This window comes from Chrysochloris asiatica, unplaced genomic scaffold (genome assembly GCF_000296735.1).
Source record: "Chrysochloris asiatica unplaced genomic scaffold, ChrAsi1.0 scaffold00090, whole genome shotgun sequence".
Taxonomy (NCBI): domain Eukaryota; kingdom Metazoa; phylum Chordata; class Mammalia; order Afrosoricida; family Chrysochloridae; genus Chrysochloris; species Chrysochloris asiatica.
Window position 1 is genome coordinate 6,015,162 of NW_006408608.1, and position 17,927 is coordinate 6,033,088.

The 17,927-nt window shown below is 45.0% G+C and overlaps 1 protein-coding gene across 1 annotated transcript in view; it reads right to left on the bottom strand.

Moving 5' to 3' along the window:
• The window catches only part of KAZN (kazrin, periplakin interacting protein), a 656,366-nt gene that overhangs the window by 25,844 nt on the left and 612,595 nt on the right, over positions 1–17,927 (bottom strand). The window contains exons 9-11 of the mRNA XM_006866367.1: positions 15,807–16,012; positions 15,295–15,413; positions 779–1,010 (exon numbers count right to left, since the gene is read on the bottom strand). Coding sequence (XP_006866429.1) covers positions 779–1,010; positions 15,295–15,413; positions 15,807–16,012 — 557 coding nt within the window. The remainder of the gene's footprint in view (positions 1–778; positions 1,011–15,294; positions 15,414–15,806; positions 16,013–17,927) is intronic.

The following is a 17,927-nucleotide window of genomic DNA, read 5'->3' on the forward strand; positions in this document are numbered from 1 at the left end:
ACATGACCCACAGCCCTGGTTCCTCCCCAACCTCCCCTTTCATTACCTGTGGCCTTGAACCTGGCACCCAGCCACACAGAATTCAATTCCTCTGTGGCCACAGACCTCTCCCCTGGGTCTCGGCCATGACTGTCCTCAGCTGGGTTGCTTTTACCCTCCTGTCTTCTGAGAATTGATCTCTGGCATCCTCCTTCAGGTGCCAGTCTAGCCGTCACTATGGCTGGGGAGCTGTCCCTGTCCCCTGGACTGACTCAGAGCCTTTGTCTAGATTTTCCTGCAACCCTGGCCTTCTCTCCTAGAGGACATCTCTCACCATCTTCTCACCAACAGAGTTCTTGTGCTTCTCCCTGATAATCAGTGAGTTTTAGAGGAAGACGATTGTACACATCTTCCTCCCCATCTCCCCTGATTGAGCACAAGCCTTGGCCCGTGGTTGTTGTTGTTGAGTTGAGTCGGTTCTGACCCATAGCGACCCTGCATAAGGTTTCCAAGGAGCGACTGGTGAGCTTGAACCACCGAGCTTGTAGTTCAAACGGCTTTGCAGTCTGGCGCATTAACTCACAGCACCACACCAGGACTCCTTGGCTTGTGGCAGGTACTCAATAAGCAATTTTTTAAAGAAGAGGGGAAGAGACAGATGAATGGACAGACAGGTGGGTGGGTGGATGAGTGGAGGATGAATGGACAGATGGATGAACTTGTAGACAGTGGGTGTCAGAGGTGGAAGGGGAGCTGTGGAGGGGACCATACACACCTCCCTGCCATGCTCAGTCCTTACCTCTCTGCTGAAGTTCACTTGGTACAGCAGTTCGATCCCCAGCAGGATGCTGACCTGGTGAAACTTTTTTGACACATTGAGGTGCTTCTCCAGGTCTCGCTTCATCAAGGAGTTCAGCATCCGCCCATCCACTAGGTGGTTCTGGAAGGCCTGGGAGTACTGGGACAGGCCAATGTCATTCAGCCATGCCTTGGCCACCCAGTGATGGTCCAGGTCTGCAGCTTTGGACAGGCTGGTGAAGAGAGAGAGACAGCAAGAGAGAGAGAAAGATGGCATAAAGAGGGACAGGCAGAATGGGGCAGAGATGGGAGAGACAGAGACAAGACAAAGTCCAACAGGGAGGGGAGGGAGACAGAAAAAGCCACAAGGCAGGTGACAACAGAAATGAATGGAGAGAGGGGGAGGAAGAAAGAGAGAGCAGAGATGTGGAGAGAGAGATGGAGTGGGGAGAGACAGACATAGCCAAGAACAATGAGGATAGAGGGAGACAGAAGACAGGGATAGCAGAGAGACAGGCAGAAGACGATACATTCAGACCCCAAGGACCATGAGAGCAGAGGGAATATGTGCCACAGGAAGCAGCACTTCTGGGACCCTGCCTCGCAAGCCCACTCGTGCTCCCACGGGGGCTTCTTCGTACCCTCTGAGGACCTGACATCTCCCTCTGGCCCACCCCCTCCCCCTGCTGCTGTTATCCCATCTTCTTACTTGGAGTTCCCAGGTGTATACGCAGTTAACACAGTTGGCTGAGAACAGAAAAGCTGGAAGTTCAAGTTCACCCAGAGGCTCCAAAGAATAAAGGTCTGGAAATCAGCTTCCAGAAAAATCAGTCATTGGGAACCTTCTATTTTGATGTGAATGGGACCCTGAAAATTGAAATTGTCTTCACAGCAATAGTTTTAAACCATTGTATCTGAAGTGACTCAGTGGTCATCATGCTGGAGACCCTGCCTGGGGAGGGTGTGACTGCTGTCCTCACTGTGCAGTCAGGGATGATGAGGGGACCCAGGGTCAGGGCTGAAACTCATTTGCTCATTCCAAGTCCTTTCTCGTCCCACCTCACTGCTGCGCCCTAGACTCCTCTGTCACACTTTCAGAACTAGTCCCGTGCCATAGACATAGTGAGTGGTGACATGATGAAGGCTTCTCAAACGGATTAACATGTGGGAAAGAAATCCCATAAGGAGACGGTGGTCCCCTCTGTTATTATTCCCCTAATGGACACATGAGGGGTCCTGGTAACATATGGGGTCACTCGTTGGACTGCTAACTGCAAGGTCAACAGTTTGAATCTGCCAACCACTCCGTGGGAGAAAGATGAGGTTTCTGCTCCCGTAAACATTTACAGCCTTGGAAACCCATTAGGCAAACCTGCTGCACAAGACCTTCTTAAAGTGTTGAAGAGCAAAGATGTCAGCTTGAGGACTAAGGTATGCCTGACCTAAGCCATGGTATTTTCAATAACCTCATATGCATGCAAAAGCTGGACAGTGTATAAGGAAGACAATAGAAGAATTGATGCTTTTGAGTTACGGTGTTGGAGGAGAATATTGAAAGTGCCATGGACTGCCAAAAGAACCAACAGATCTGTGTTAGAAAAAGTGCAGCCAGAGTGCTCCTTGGAGGCCAAGATGGCCAAACTTTGTCTCTCATACTTTGGGCATATTGTCAGGAGGGACCAGTTGTTAGAGGAGATCATGTTTGGTAAGGTGGAGGGTCAGAAAAAAAGAGTAAGACCCCCAACGAGATGGATTTGCAAAGTGGCAGCGTCAATGGGCTCAAGCATGGCAACAATAGTGAGGTTGGCCCAGGATAGGACAGTGTTTTGTTCTGCTGTGTATAAGGTCACTATAAGTCAGTAATGACTCAGTGACACCTAGCAACAACAAATGAGTTGGAACCGACTCCACGGCACACCACCAACCACCACCATCAACGGCCACATGGTGGCATCCTTGCAGAAGGAATGAGGGCAGCCAAATCCCATCTGCAGCAGGACTTTGAAAAAAAAAAAATGGCTGTCTAAGTGACAGCCCGGGGGAACATGAGGGTCATTCAGTGGAAGGGAATGTGGCACAGTCCTCTCCTGGACCTGGGATCAGGGGCAGGCCTCTTTCCTTTTCCCCAGCTAGACAAACATCCCCTCACCTGCTTCCCAGCCCTGGAGGGAGAGGGGAGCAAGTGGGAGCTGTGAGGAGGGCTCTAGGTTTTCCTTCTTGGCACTCAACTTGAGGGCCTGGCTGAGGTTTCTGAGCAGCCCACCTGACTCAGCCTTCTTCCTTCCAGTGCCTCCCACCCCCATATGCCTTCTCAGGGTGCTGGCCCTCTCCACTCCCCTTCCCCAGATGGAAGCCGGAGTGAGCTGTTTGCTGTCGGTTCCATGGTAGAATTCTTACCTCCCATGTGGGAAACCCAGGTTCAGTTCTAAGCCAGGGCACCTCTTACCCAGCCACCACCTGTCTGTCAGCAGAGGCTTACATGATGCTGAGCAGGTTTCAGCACTGTTTTCAGACTAGGATGGACTAGGAAGAAGAGCTTGGTGATCCACTTCTGAAAACTCACCAGTGAAGAACCTATGGGTCCCAATGGACTGGTCCATGGCTAATCATGGGAATGGCTCAGGACTAGCTGCTTGCTCCATGGTGCAGAGAGTTGCTCTGCATCCGAGCAGACTCAACACAGCTAACAGCAATTACATCTGTAAGCAGGACTTCCAGATTCACCCCCCTCCCCCCCCCTCTCAGTCACCCACTAGCCATCTCCTTTTGATTACCGCAGACATCTCACACTTAGCAGGTTCCAAAGAATCACCTGGCCCCTTACCTGTTCCTCACCCTCAACCCTGTCCATCCAGGTCCTAAAAAGAACCCTGCCCCATTTGCCTCCTCTTCTGCCCATGTGATTTCATCCACCACTCTAGCCCAATCAACCTCCAGAAGAGATTGGGTCTCTGTCCCCTTCTTTCCTTAGTCCAAGCACCACCATGTTGTCATGGACATTTACAATGGCCTCCTGCCTAGCCACCGGGCCGCTCCCCACCCATACTCCCCACTCTTCAGTCTTTGAAAACAACAACTGGGACGCACTGTCCTGTGTTCAATCTACTTGTGATTTCCCTTTGTGGGAAAAAAATCCGAAGTCCTTGGAGTGGCCTACCAGTTCTGACTGACCTCAGTGTCTGAACCCAACTCTGCTGCTCCGTGTCTAGTTTCTTCCAACCCTTAATCACATGTTGAATTTTAAAAGTGAGTTGATTTGCTCACTAGTTGCTTTTCAACTCTAGCACCCAACTCATTAACATGCAAGCACCCCCGTGACAGGGGCTGTGTCCCCAGCTGAGTCCTTAGTGGTCACCAGGGTGGACCCTGGTGAACACTTGTGGGAAGAAGTAAGTGTGGAAAAGTGGATGCCTGGCTGTGTGGTCCTTCCCTTGTCTCCCAGCCTCTTCTCTGTCTACTTTGTCCCCTTGCCTCCACACTACCCCCTGCCCTTGGCTCCTACAAGACTGTCGAGCTCTCTTTCTCCCTGGAAGCCTGCCCCCTACCCCCAGGACTATTGATGCCCACAGCCCTGGGGAATCACAAACCCACATTTGTCCCACCGTGGACAATAGCTACTTGTCTGGCCAGCTGCCCCACTTTTGGAGGGCAGGGGCAGGGTGTGGTTTATGGCTTATTCACCAATGCTCAAGGTGTCTCATTGTGGTCATTATCGTCATCCCCCCTCTCTCACCCCCCTCCACTCAGAGTGAATGTTCAGCTAGTGGTGTTTTAGGGCCGAATGCATGAATGGGAGGGGGATGGGGTGAGTGGCAATGGTAAAGGTGTATCTAAGGTATGAGAATGGGGGGGCTTCAAAAAGTTCATGAAAAGTCATTCCTTTGAATTCCATGAGCTTTGTGAAGACCCCTTGTGTGGCACTTGAAGGGGGCCCCATTGAACAATGTCTATTAACCATCCAATTTCCATCGTCAGCTGGGAGAGATCACTCAGCAAGTTAAAACAAATCCTTTCATACCTGAGAGCCTCCATGGGTCAAGACAGATTGTGTGATCTTGCTCTGCTGAGCGCAGAAAGGGAAGGAACTGGAAAAAGAGACTCTGAGCATACCACAGGCCAATTTTCATCAGTGAAAGCGAGGAAGGTGCCGTTGTAATTTTCATGTCGTGCCATCGTGTGTTAAGTGAAAGATTAATGAGCTTGGCTTGGAGTTTTGAGATGATATTCTGGTAAAGTTAGCTAAAGGAAGGGTGTCAGGTGTTTGAACAGGAGTGTAATTTCATGCTTGCCATAGGCCAGGGCTGTGACTGAGGGGGACCAGGGTGTCCTCTTCTCCTGCTTGAAGAAAGGGTTTACTCAGCAAATCAAGGGGGTAACAAGACTTGGAGCAGGGGACCGGAGAGGGGGAACTTCGCTTAGTCTACTTGAGAAAGGTTCTTTATAAGCAGCAATACCCATCTGCCTGTCAACGATACACGAATCCCACCCTCCAGAAGAGTCTTTTCTCTTCATTAAAGTGGTCCTAGTAGGGTCTGAGCTAAGAAGCACTTTCCCGGCTGTTGGTTTTAGCTATTGTAAGAGCTCAAGTTGAATAAAATGGCATGGTTTAAAAGTAATTCAGATATTTAAAAATGTGTTTCTACTTCCCCCTCATCCCAAACTGGTGTGTGATTAGGTCCTGAAATCTGAGAATGGGTCCCAGATTTAGACAGCTGTACAACTCAGCATAGAAAACGCAAGGACGTTCCAGCTTTGTTACCCTTTGTTCAGTGACTTCAAACCTCAGTTTCCTCATCTGTAAAATGGGGACAATCATGCTTATCTCATGAAATTGTAAGGATTAAGAGACAAAGAATACAAAGCCCTTAGCACAGAACCTGGGATGCAGTTAGCAGCCCATAAGTAAAGTAGTAGTAGCTGGTGTCATTGTTAAAAGTGTCGCCAAGTCATTTCCGACTCATAGAGACCCAGTATAGGGTTTCCAAGGAGCAGCTGATGGGTTTGAATCCACTGCTTATTCTACAGCGCCACACCAGGACATTTTTTTTTTTTTTTTTAAATTTAATGAGTCGTAGGAAAGAAACTGACTTTGAAATCACACTGTCAGATATGCCATAGTGTGGCCAGAATATCTGGAATCACCACCTAAGAGCCTGGCCAGTTCAGTCTTGAGATTTCCCATGCTTAGAAGTTGCATGGAGGGATAAGATGGTTTTCCTGCTTCCAAGCCCACTTAGTCCCACCCCCATCCTGCTTTTTCTTTAATCCACAAAGCTGGTTCTGCAAATAATAGCACACACCACCAGGTTTGATTAATTAACTGCACAGAAATGATGGGGAAACCAGTGAAGGAGGTAATTATGCAAAACAGAAAGCGTCAGTTTTACAAAACTTGTTCCTCCCTGTTCTGCACACCCAGGACGGGGGAAGGGACTGCTTCCCCTTTCCCTAGAGCTGCTAGGGGTACAAGAGCCCCTAGACAAGTTCTGGTTATCTTGTGGTAGGAAGGCTAGCAGGAGGAGGGACTGGGGTGGAGTGTGAGCTCCACAACAGGGTGGTCCCTAAGGGAGGGAGAAGGAACACCTGATGGGAGGGCTCTCTTAATTGGTGCTGCCCCTTTCTACCTGCTTGCATTTCTCATGGTTTCAATAGCCCCATTCCTGACCATTTTCCAACCCCTGTAATTCACTGCCTTGGACAGTCTTTTATCTTCCTGGAGTAAGACCTGAGGTTGGAGGTGGAGTTGGTGGGCTGGTATTTTGGCCCAGTTCATAGACAGCTGCTTATCTTGCCTGCCAAGGTGTTCCAGATGTGAGTGTAGGATGTCAGAGGGTGCACTGCTCTTTCCCGCAAGCCCATCTTAAAAGACGATCTCAAGAGATCTTCTCAAGAAAAAATTTAATGAATTAGACACTAATGACTGAAGACCAGAAGAGTTGTGGGATGACAACAAGAAGATCACACAGGAAGAAAGCAAAAGGTCATTAAGAAGACAAGACCAAAATGAGCCAGTTCACACAGGACTTGGGGTGTGCCTGGACCAAGTAGTGTCACTATCGGAGTATGAGCGGCATATGGACCCCCACCGGGGACACATCAAAATGACTGTTTATAAAGATGTTGTGCAATGTTTCCGCAGAAAGTTATTTTTCATAAAAACACTCCTGTAGTTAGTTCTAACAACAAAAGCTTAGCTTCCAGGTTTCAATATACGAAGGTAGGTCAAAAAGTATTGCTACAAAATCATTAACCCTTCATTAAACAAAAAGGACCAAAATGTGAATTTATTGTTTCTTGACATCTCCTCCATCAAGGTCTACATACTTCTGAAGGTGGTATGTCCATCTCTCAAACCCTTCCTTGAAGAGTTATACGTGCTTCAGTTTACACCACATCAAAATGGCAGTTCAGGGGACTCAAGTCATATTGCTTTGAAATGTACTTTGAGTTTTGGGGAACAAAAAAAGTCTGAGAGGGCAAGATCATGGTTGTAGGGTGGATGGGGTAAGGTTTCTCAATGAAATTCTGGTAGGACAGCCCTTGCTCCCCTTGAAAAATGAGCAGGTGTATTTATAGTTGTGATGGACAAAATTCTTTGGCACAACTTTGCTGGCATTTTTCTCACCAATTCAGTTTTCTTAAAACATCTTCATAATAAGCCCCCATGATTCTTTTGAGAAAATCTAACATGATCACCCCTCTGGAATTCCAAAAACCAGTCCCCATAACCTTCTGAACTGACCTCTCTCTATGGAGTTTAACTGGCCTCCAGATCCCCTTGGAAGCCACTGTTTTGATTGGACCTTTTGGGTTTAAGGCACCCTCAATGGAATCCTGGTGTGGCACTGTAGGATCAGCACTGGATTGTGAACCACAAGGTCAGTAGTTCAAACCCACCAGCTGCTCCTCAGAAACCTTATACAGACAGGGTCTCTATGAGTCAGAACCAGCTCGATGGCACTTAATAACAACAAATGAGACTAAGACTGGTGTATTACGGAAAGAGCTAGTCTGAAGCCATACACTCATGTAAGAAACATGTTTAAACATGTTTTATTTGGAATCAACTCATGAACATATGAACTGTAACCATAGCAGCAATACTTTTTGACTTACTCTTTAATTCACAGTGCTATCACTCTATGTTGATTTCTCTTTGAACTTTCTAACGCATTCCCCACCTCTCGTCTGTCAGTCTGTCGTACTGTGGTGGTTTGCCTGCTGCTGTGAAGCTGGAAGTTCTGCCACGGGCCTTTTAAATCCAGCAGGATCACCCATTGTGGGTAGGTTTCAGCAGAACTTCCAGACTAAGACAGATTAGAAAGAAGGAGAAGCAGACTGCTTCTGAATGTTTGGTCACAGAACACCTTAGAGCAGCAGAACATGTCAGATATAGAGTTGGAAGATGAGCCCCTCAGGTTGAAGACACTAAAATATGACTCGGGAAAAGCTGCGGCCTCAAAGTAGAGTTGATTGTGATGATGCAAATGGAGTAGAGCTTTTGAGATCTTCTTATGCTAATGGGGAACAACTCAAGATGAGAAGAAACAGATGAAAAAATGAATTAATAATTGGAACATGGAATGCATGAAGTATGAATCTAGGAAAAATTGGAGGTTGCCAAAAATGAAATGGAATGCATAAACATCTATATCCTAGCATTTGAGAGCTGAAATGGACTGGTATTGACTATTTTAAATCCAAATATCATATGGTTTACTATGCCAGGAACAACAAATTGAAGAAGAATGCCATTGTATTCATCATCAAAAAGAACATTTTAAGGTCTATCTTATAGTACAGTGATGTCTGTGATAGGATAATATCCATATGCCTACAAGGAAGACCACTATTTCAATTTATGCACCAAGCACTAAAATCGATGATGATGAAATTGAAGAATTTTACCAACTTCTTCAATTTGAAACTGATCAAGCATGTAATTAAGATGTATTAATAATTACTGGTGACTGGAATGTGAAGGTTGGAAAGAAAGTGAAAGGTTCAGTAGTTGGAAAATATGGCCTTGGTGATAGAAATAATGCTGGAGATCACAAGATAGAATTTTGAAAGACCAAAGACTTATTTGTTGCAAATGTCTTTTTTGAACAATTAAAACACATGAAACTTACCAGATGGAATACACAGAAATCAAATTGACTACATCTGTGGGAGAAGATGGTGGAAAACTCAATATCATCAGCCAAAATGAGGTCAAGAGCCGACTGTGGAATAGGCCATCATATGCAAGTTAAGGCTGAAGCTGAAGAAAATTAAAACAAGTTCATGAAAGTCAAAATATGACCTTGAATATCTCTAGCCTGGAGCCCTGGTGTGGTGCTGTGGCTAATGTGCTGGACTGCAAAGTCATTTGAACCACAAGGTCGGTGGTTCAGGCTCACAAGCTGCTCCTTGGAAACCCTATACAGGGTCACTATGGGCCGGAAACAATTTGATGGCACACAACAACAACAAATCTAAGATGAATTTATTATAGACCATCTCAAGGACAGATTTAATGCATTAGACACTAATGACCGAAGACCAGAAGAGCTATGGGATGACATCAAGAACATCATACAGGAAAAAAGCAAAAAGTCATTAAGAAGACAAGAAAGACCAAAATGGATGTCAGAAGAGACTCTGAAACTTGCTCTCCAGCATAGAGATGCTAACTCGACTGGAAAAAAATGATGAAGTAAAAGAGCTGAATGGGGAAACTTCTGGCATGATGGTGGACTAGGCAGACATACTACAGGGGCCCTCTACAACAAAGCATTGAGAGACCAAATGAAACAGACACAGACGAAAATCCTGGTACCCTGAACTTCAGAGGACAGGTTAGAGAAGTGGGTTAGGGCTTTGATGGGAGGAGAAGCTGAGCAGGGACATCAAGAGACTGATTGGTGAATGGCCAGCCAGACCCAGTGCAACCGTCTTGTGAGGCGCTTCAACAACAGAAGGTGGCCTGGCAGAGCAGAGTCACACATGAAATTGGAAAGGCGATGTTCCTTCTTTTACCCCACGCTTCCCTGGTGAACAGACTTGTGACCAGCTCCCACCCATATCCTCTCCCAGCTCAAACCCTGCTCTTCAGGAGTTAAGAGTATGTGGTTGGGAGTCACATCAGTGTGAGATGGGGGCCTGCTGTGTGGCTTTGGGGCCTGGATTCAGGCGGGCTTGGCTCCAGACTTACAGATCTGCAGAGCCACCAGATCAGCATTAGTTTAGAAGAAACCTTCATAACCATCCACCCTGCCCCCAGTTGCCCTGTGATCCTAACAGACACTGAAACCAGTTCAATCAAGGGTCTCCACGGACTTGTTCCAGATTGAGTGTCCCAAACAGATAACACCATGGCCTATAGGAACTCCATCTAGAGCCAGGAACTCCGCTGTCACATCTGTCCCTCACCCACCTCATGAGTTCCTTGTCTGGCAGAACCCTCTAGAGTTTTCACCTTGGGATCCAACAGCTGCACTGATATTTTTGGTTTATTTCCTTTCGTTGTTTCCATTTATTTCTTCTCTCTTCTGCTTCTTTTCTTTCCATCCCCTTGAATTTTATCCTTTCTGTCTCCACTTTTGTTACTCTTCTTCTCTTCTGTTTCTCATTTCCCCTCTTCTTTTTTTTTTCTTTTGCTCTTTCTTTACTACTTGCTGTTCTCTTCCTCTTTTCATCTTTCCTCTCCCTGGTTTTTCTAAATGTGTGTGTGTTTTAATTTCTTCCTCTATTTTTCCCTCTTATTTTTTTCTTCTATGTTTTTAGGTGCCATTGAGTTGGTACCGACTCATAGCAACCTTATGCACAGTAGAACGAAACACTGCCCGATCCTGGGCCAACCTCACTACTGTTGCCACACTTGAGTCCATCGATGCTGCCAGTTGGCCAATCCATCTCATTGGGGGGTCTTCCTCTTTTTCTCTGACCCTCCATCTTACCAAACATGATATCCTTCTCCAGCAACTAGTCCCTTCTGACAATATGTCAGAAGTATGAGGGACAAAGTTTGGCCATCCTGGTCTCTGGCTGCACTTCTTCCAACACAGAGCTGTTGGTTCTTTTGGCAGCCCATGGCACTTTCAATATTCTCCTCCAACACCATAACTCAAAAGCATGAATTCTTCCACGGTCTTCCTTATTCATTGTCCAGCTTTCGCATGCATATGAGGTTATTGAAAATACCATGGCTTGGGTCAGGCACACCTTAGTCCTCAAGCTGACATCTTTGCTCTTCAACACTTTAAAAAAGTCTTGTGCAGCAGATTTGCATAATGCAATACATCGTTTGATTTTTTGACTGCTGCTTCCATGAGTGTTGATAGTTGATCCAAGAAGAATGAAGACCTTGACAACTTCAGTCTTTTCTCAGTTGATAAGAATGTTGTTTATTGGTCCAGTGGTGAGGATTTTTGTTTTCTTGACATTGAGACGTTATCCATACGGAAGATTGGTATATATAACTAGCTCCATTTTCTTGTCCCTTTCTTCTCTTTTATTATCATGTTATGTGTTTTTTTTTTCTGGTGGCTGCCTGCTTTTATTTATTTAGTCTTCTTTATTACTTTCTCTTTTCATTGTTGTTTGATTGTTTGTTCTGTATTGTTTTCTTGTAAGTGTATGCATGTGTGGGTGGTTGTGATGGTGGTAGCTTTTCTCCTCCCTCCCACTTGGCAGAAGACAGAATCTGTGCCCATATAACTCAGCCACAAAAATGCTCTGCAGCTCCCCGGACAAGAGCCAATACCAGCTCCAATACCACCTGACCAACAATAGACAGCAGCCAACACCAGCCAAGCCCACCCTAAACTGAAGTGCATAAATGGAGAACAGAGAACGGTCCTACACTTCTGTTCTCCAACTACACCCATAGGAGAGAGTTGGTGAGAGCCTAAGAACACATCAACAATTAAATAGAAATACAACACCACCACAATGCCCTAGAGACAATTTAGCTCACACAAAGGATCAAAATGCAGAGCCAATAAACATTTCTGAGGAAGAAAAGGTAATGGAACTAACTGAAGAAGAATTCAAAAGAATGATTTGTAGGTCTTTTCAAAGGATTGACAGAAAGATCAAGGAAAGCAAGGATAACACAGAAAAAATACTTTCGAAGAATTCAGGAAAACACTACAAGAACAAACAGGCAAAATTAATGCAAATTTTGAAACTTTGCAAAACCTCCAATAAGAAATCCAGAAGGTTAATACTAAGATTTCAAAAATGGACAATACATTGAAAGGGCAAAAGAATGGAGTGGAAGAAATGGAAGCATACTAGTATGCTAGAAGAACAATCAGGAAAGAAAAAAAGAAATCCAAAGAGCATCTAAAAGTTATGTGGGACACCATGAAGAGGAATCACTTACAGGTGACAGGAATTCCAGAATAGGAAGAGACAGTAAAAAGCACAGAGAAAACTGTCAAAGAGTTGTTGGAAGAAGATCACCCTATCATCATGAAAGACAAGAAGGTGAATGAACCCAAACAGTACAGACCCCAAAAGAAAATCACCAAGAAATATCATAATCAAACTTTCCAAAACCAAAGGCGAGGTAAGAATCTTGAGACCAGTTCAGGAAAAAGTTTAAGTAGTCTACAAAGATGAATCATTAAGACTAAGCTCTGATTTCTCAGCAGAAACCAGGCAGGCAAGATGGCAATGGGATGGTTATACAACACTCTGAAAGAGTAAAATGACCAACCAAGAATCATGTCCCCAGCAAAGTTGTCCCTCAAATACAATGGCTAAATTAGGACATTTCTAGATAAACAGAAATTAAAGGAATTTGTAGCTAGATCAACTTTACAAAAAATACCAAAGGATGTTCTTTGGACTGAGAACCAACAACAACAGCAGACAACACAACCTGAGATTAACACCCATGACAGCACCACCCAGAACTCAATCCAGATGGAGAAGTATTTAAAGTGAAACAAACCTACCAGACTGAAATGAGGGAAGCACAGATATCAGTTTATAATGAAGTCAACTACAAAGTCAAAGAAGGGGATAGTGCAGACACAGAATTTCAAAATGGCAAGGAAGCCAAGTAGATTTCAAGATAAAAAACAGATGATTTTAAATGTGGGGAAATTAATAAATTACAAGGTAACCTCAAAGAAAATCAATACATCTTTACATAAAAATAAAAGAGGGAAATCAAAAAGATTTCGAAAACATTAACACAACAAAAATGAAAATGAAAAGAAAACCTGCAAATAAAATGAACTCAGTGCTGAAAATTACATGGAACAAAGAAACCAGGAACACCACACACACAAAACATACAAAGCAGAATGACAGCAATCAATTCATATCTATTGATAATTGCATTGAATGTAAATGGACTTACACACAATGGAACACCAGACAATGCTGAAGAACAATGAATCTGCAAAACATCTCCCAGCATGGGTGAACCTGGAGAACACTGTGCTGAGTAAAATTAGCCCATCACAAAGAACAAATATTGTACAAAACCACTGTTGTAAAAAGTTAAGAAAAGGTATTCTCGATAAAAGAAGCATTCTACGATGGCTGCTGGTGGAGGGCAGGGACAGGGCAGGCAATATACAATAAGAGGAAGGTTAGCAGAGGAAAGATGAAGGTAGCGGGAGGCACAGGGAGGAATGCAATAGTTAAAGTGACTAGAGGTAAATACTGTTAACTGTTGGTACATGGAGAGGATTGTAATCATTGTAATGAAACAAAGTATATGATTTGTTGGATATAAAACGGATGATCTGCTCTGTAAACCTTCATTCAATTCACAATAAAAAGTCTTTTAAAAAGAAAAAGAGCTGAACAGAAGATTTCAAAGGGCAGGTGAAGAAGACAAAGTCAAGTACTATAATGAAATGTGCCAAGACCTGGAGTTAGAAAACCAAAAAGGGAAGAACTTTTCTTAAGCTGAGAGAACTGAAGAAAAATTCAAGCCTTGACTTGAAATATCGAAGGATTCCATGGGGAAAATATTGAATGATGCAGAAAGTATCATAAGAAGGGTGGAATGAACACACAGAGTCACCGTTTCCAGATAGTCAACCATTTCCAGAGGTAACATATGATCCAGAACTGATAGTACTGAAGGAAGAGGTTGTTTTTGTTTGTTGATTCTTCTGCTTTTGGGTTCTTCTTCTTTATTTTTTTTAGGGGGAATGAATTATATTTGTAATTGGGGGAGAGGTAGCAAGTGACACAGAGTTGTTTTTATTTTGGAAAGAAGTGAAGGTATGAGGAAGCGATCCCTGTCTTCCTCGCCTACCTCTGGGGCTGTGATTGGCGGCTGCTCTTCCCTGATGCTCCTCTCCCTGGGGTGAGGACCCCACAGCCGGGAGCCCCTCAGCAGGGCTATTTGTGTTTGTATGTTGCAGACTCGGACAGCCAGTGCAACCCCACTACTGTTTTATGTTCCTGAGTTTATCAAATTTAGACTATAGGAGCATGGTGGCTCTGTATGTAGGACAAGCACTGGACTGCAAGCCACAAGGTCAGTGGTTCCAGGCCACTAGCCACTCTGAGGGAGAAAGATGAGTCTTTTTGCTCCTTCAAACATTTACAGCGTCTGAAACCCTATACAGGGTCACTATGAGCCAAAACTGACTTGACTCTACTTAACAACAACAACTATAGTATTGTAATTAGTATTTGTGAACCTACACCAATAATTTTCTTGAGAATGAAGTAAAATTTAAAGGAAAAGAAGGAGAAAATATATTTTTTAAAAAGGCTTCTGCTCAGTTACAAACGATGCTGCAACTGATAATGTTGTAATTCAATGTGGAAAAAATTTTAAAAAACAATTTTGTTTTTAGAATTCATTTGTTGTTGTTAAGTGCTGTTGTGTTGGTTCTGACACAGAGCCACCCTGTGGTGGGTTTCCGAAGAGCAGTCAGTGAATTTAAACAGCCAATCTTGCAGCTCAACCCAATAGTGTGGTTCAGGGCTTCTCCTATGTCACATCAGGACTCCAGAATTCATAGAGTCTAAGAAATACTACATTTAAACTACAACTATATTTACTAGGCTGTTGTTAAGTGCCATCCAGTTGGTTTCAACTCATAGTGACTCTGTACAGGGTTTCCAAGGAGCAGCCGGTGGGTTTGAAGTCCAGTGCGTATCCTATAGTACCACACCAGAACTCCTACTACGCATGGCTTGGCTATGTGCTGTGGAGTTGGTTCCCACTCATAGCAACCCTGTATAGGGTTTCCGAGGTGGCTGTAAATCTTTACGGTAGTACAAAGCCTCATGTTTCTCCCATGGAATGGCTGGTAGTTTCGAACTGTTGACCTTGAGGTTAACAGCCCAACTCGTAACCACTACGCTACCTTTCTACTACGTGGAGTTGAGTGATAAAATGATACTAAACATTACTAAGGATTCTGCAGGGTCTGTACGGGAGGAAGTTCATAGTCAAAACACTGAGTTACCGCACAGGATGACATCAGTCCCAGGGGTACTGCGGGCCCCTCTGTGGGCCCTGGGATCTTTCTCCCCCTCAAGACTCACCTGCGGCCGGCCTCTGCATCCCGGTAGTCCTCAATGGCCAGACGGAGTTTGCGCCGGTGCAAGGAGCTGCATACACCCAGGCCTAGCTCCAGGTCCTCATCACTCAGACTCAGTAGTACCTGTTCTCCAAAGAGGGGCACACTGAGCGCCCAGGAGGGGGTTGGGGCAGGAGGAGGGGCTTCCCAGGACTTTCAGATGGCAGGGGACTGAGCACTAGAGAGGTCTACCTATCCCCATCTCTCATACATCAGGGACTGAGACATATGGTGTATTTCTGCCCCATAAAGAGAGGTGGAGTTATTGTTCAGGCCAAAAGAGCACTCTGTTCGAATCCCGCCTCCCTCCAGCCAGGCTAATGACAATCATTCCAATTTTAAAGCAGAGAAAGCTGAGGCTCATAAGGGTTATACGGACTCTGGTGCCTGAACCCAGGTCTGCACCTCCTGCTGACTGGGGGTGGGCGCGAGGATGGGGCAGGAGGACGGATCAGGGTTTTGGATTGGATGCCCTACCTTCCCGCTCTTGACGTTCTCTGCGCAGGCCTTGACGTACATGGGCATGGCCATGACCACCTCCAGCCAGGCCTGCACGGTGCCAGCCTTCCAGTGGGACATTGGTGTGGTTCTGACCAGTTCCACGTGCTGCAGCCGGTCCATCTGCTCCTCGCCCTCCGACAGGCTGAGGCTCTGCCGCGTGGGGCTGCACTGGCTGTCTGAGTCTGCAACACACAAGCACACACAGCCATGCTAGGGGGCTCTGGGCTGCCAGTCACACCCCTAAACAGGGATGTCTTCCTCATACAGGCACTTCATTCCAAAATCAAAGTAACTGTTTCGCTTGCTGCCCCTACCCCAATTACAAAGACAATTCATCCCCCCTCAAAAAAAAAAAAAACAAAAAAACGAAAAAGCAGAAAAAACAACCAACAAAAACCAACCGTAATTGAGAAAGGAATAATAATGAAACAGAATGTGAAAAATCATCCCAAATCCCACACCACTCAGAAACAGCAGCTGTTAGTATTTAGCAGAACACTCTGGGAGATACACACATGCCCAGGTTCACAAACACACAGACCCACATGCATACATGCTGCCTTGGTTTTGTAGTGTAGTTTTCCCACTCGCAATGTGGAAGGCCCCTTTCAGGCTCAGTAAATAGAGATGTAGCCTGTCTTACAGGGCAACTGGAGGCTCCTTCACTTATTTACCAACAGTTGGGCAAAGGAGCTTTGGTAGCACAGTAGTTACAACTCAGGATGCTAACCTCAAGGTCAGCAGTTTGAACTACTGCAGGAGAAAGATAAGGCTTTCTGCTCCCCTAATGATTTACAGCCCCGGAAGGTCACAGGGGATGGGGTGGGGATGAGGGGTGGATTGTTTCCAATCCTTCACTCTTGTAAACAAGGTTGCAGTGGTCATCTTGGGGTATCTGGGTGATCTGTTTTCTTATGGTAAATGGAGCCCAGCTCCAGTCCTGACCACACAGAAGCCTGTTTCTAGAACAATCTTCACAGACAAAAGTGAAAGTCTATCCAGACTGGAGGCACCAATATTTAACAAAAAACGTCAGGTAGGTTAAACCCAAACCCACTGATTCCGACTAATAGCGACCCTATAGGACAATGTAGGGCTGCTCCTTAGTGCTTCAGAGACTGATAATCTATACAGCAGCAGACAGCCTTAGCTTCTCCCATGGAGGGCTGGTGGGTTTGAACAACTGACCTTGCAGGTTAGCAACCCAATGTGGGGGATCTTCTCCCCCTAAAATACGACTAAATAAAAGCAAAACCAAACTCAATACCATGAGAAATGACAAATATTAAGAAATTAGCTCGATCAGAAATGATCCTGCTGCCATTGTATATTGTGGCGTCATTAAAGATATGTAAACATATCCACCAGAACAATAGGAGAGGATGAAGCAGTTACAAATGTAACCATTACAGAAGTTGGGTAAGGAGCTCTGGTAGCGTAGTGGTTACGAATCGGGCTGCGAACCTTAAGGTCAGTGGTTCGAAACTACCAGCTGCTCCGCGGGAGAAAGATGAGGCTTTCTACTCCCGTAAAGATTTACACCCTCGGAAACCCTGTACAGGGTCGCTATGGGTCGGAACCGACTCAAAGGCACTTAACAACAACAACAACAGAAGTTGGGTACTGAGAAGAAAAAGGCCATTTTCTTCTTGCTATACCTTTGTGTGCTATCAGAATTCTTTAATCAATATGTTTGATTTTTTTAGCTAAAAGCTAGAAAGCATTAAACATAGGAAGTATCATAAATGGTTATTGGTAGAAATTGATTCATGTGAACAGGAGCCCCCATGCTGGAACGGATGCAGTCAGAGCATCTGTAACATGGGAAAATGTTCACAGTCCGTTTGTTGCTGCTGCTAAGTGCTACTGTCAAGTTAGTTCTGACTCAGAGGGTTTCCGAGGGGCATCTGGTGGGTTTGAACTGCTAGTGGGTTTCAACCACTGACTTTTCAGTTATCAGTTAAGTGTATATATATATATGTATATATGTATACATGTATATATATATATGTTGTTGTTGTTAAGTGCCGTCGAGTCGGTTTCGACCCATAGCGACCCTGAATAGGGTTTCCGAGGCTGTAAATCTTTACGGGAGCA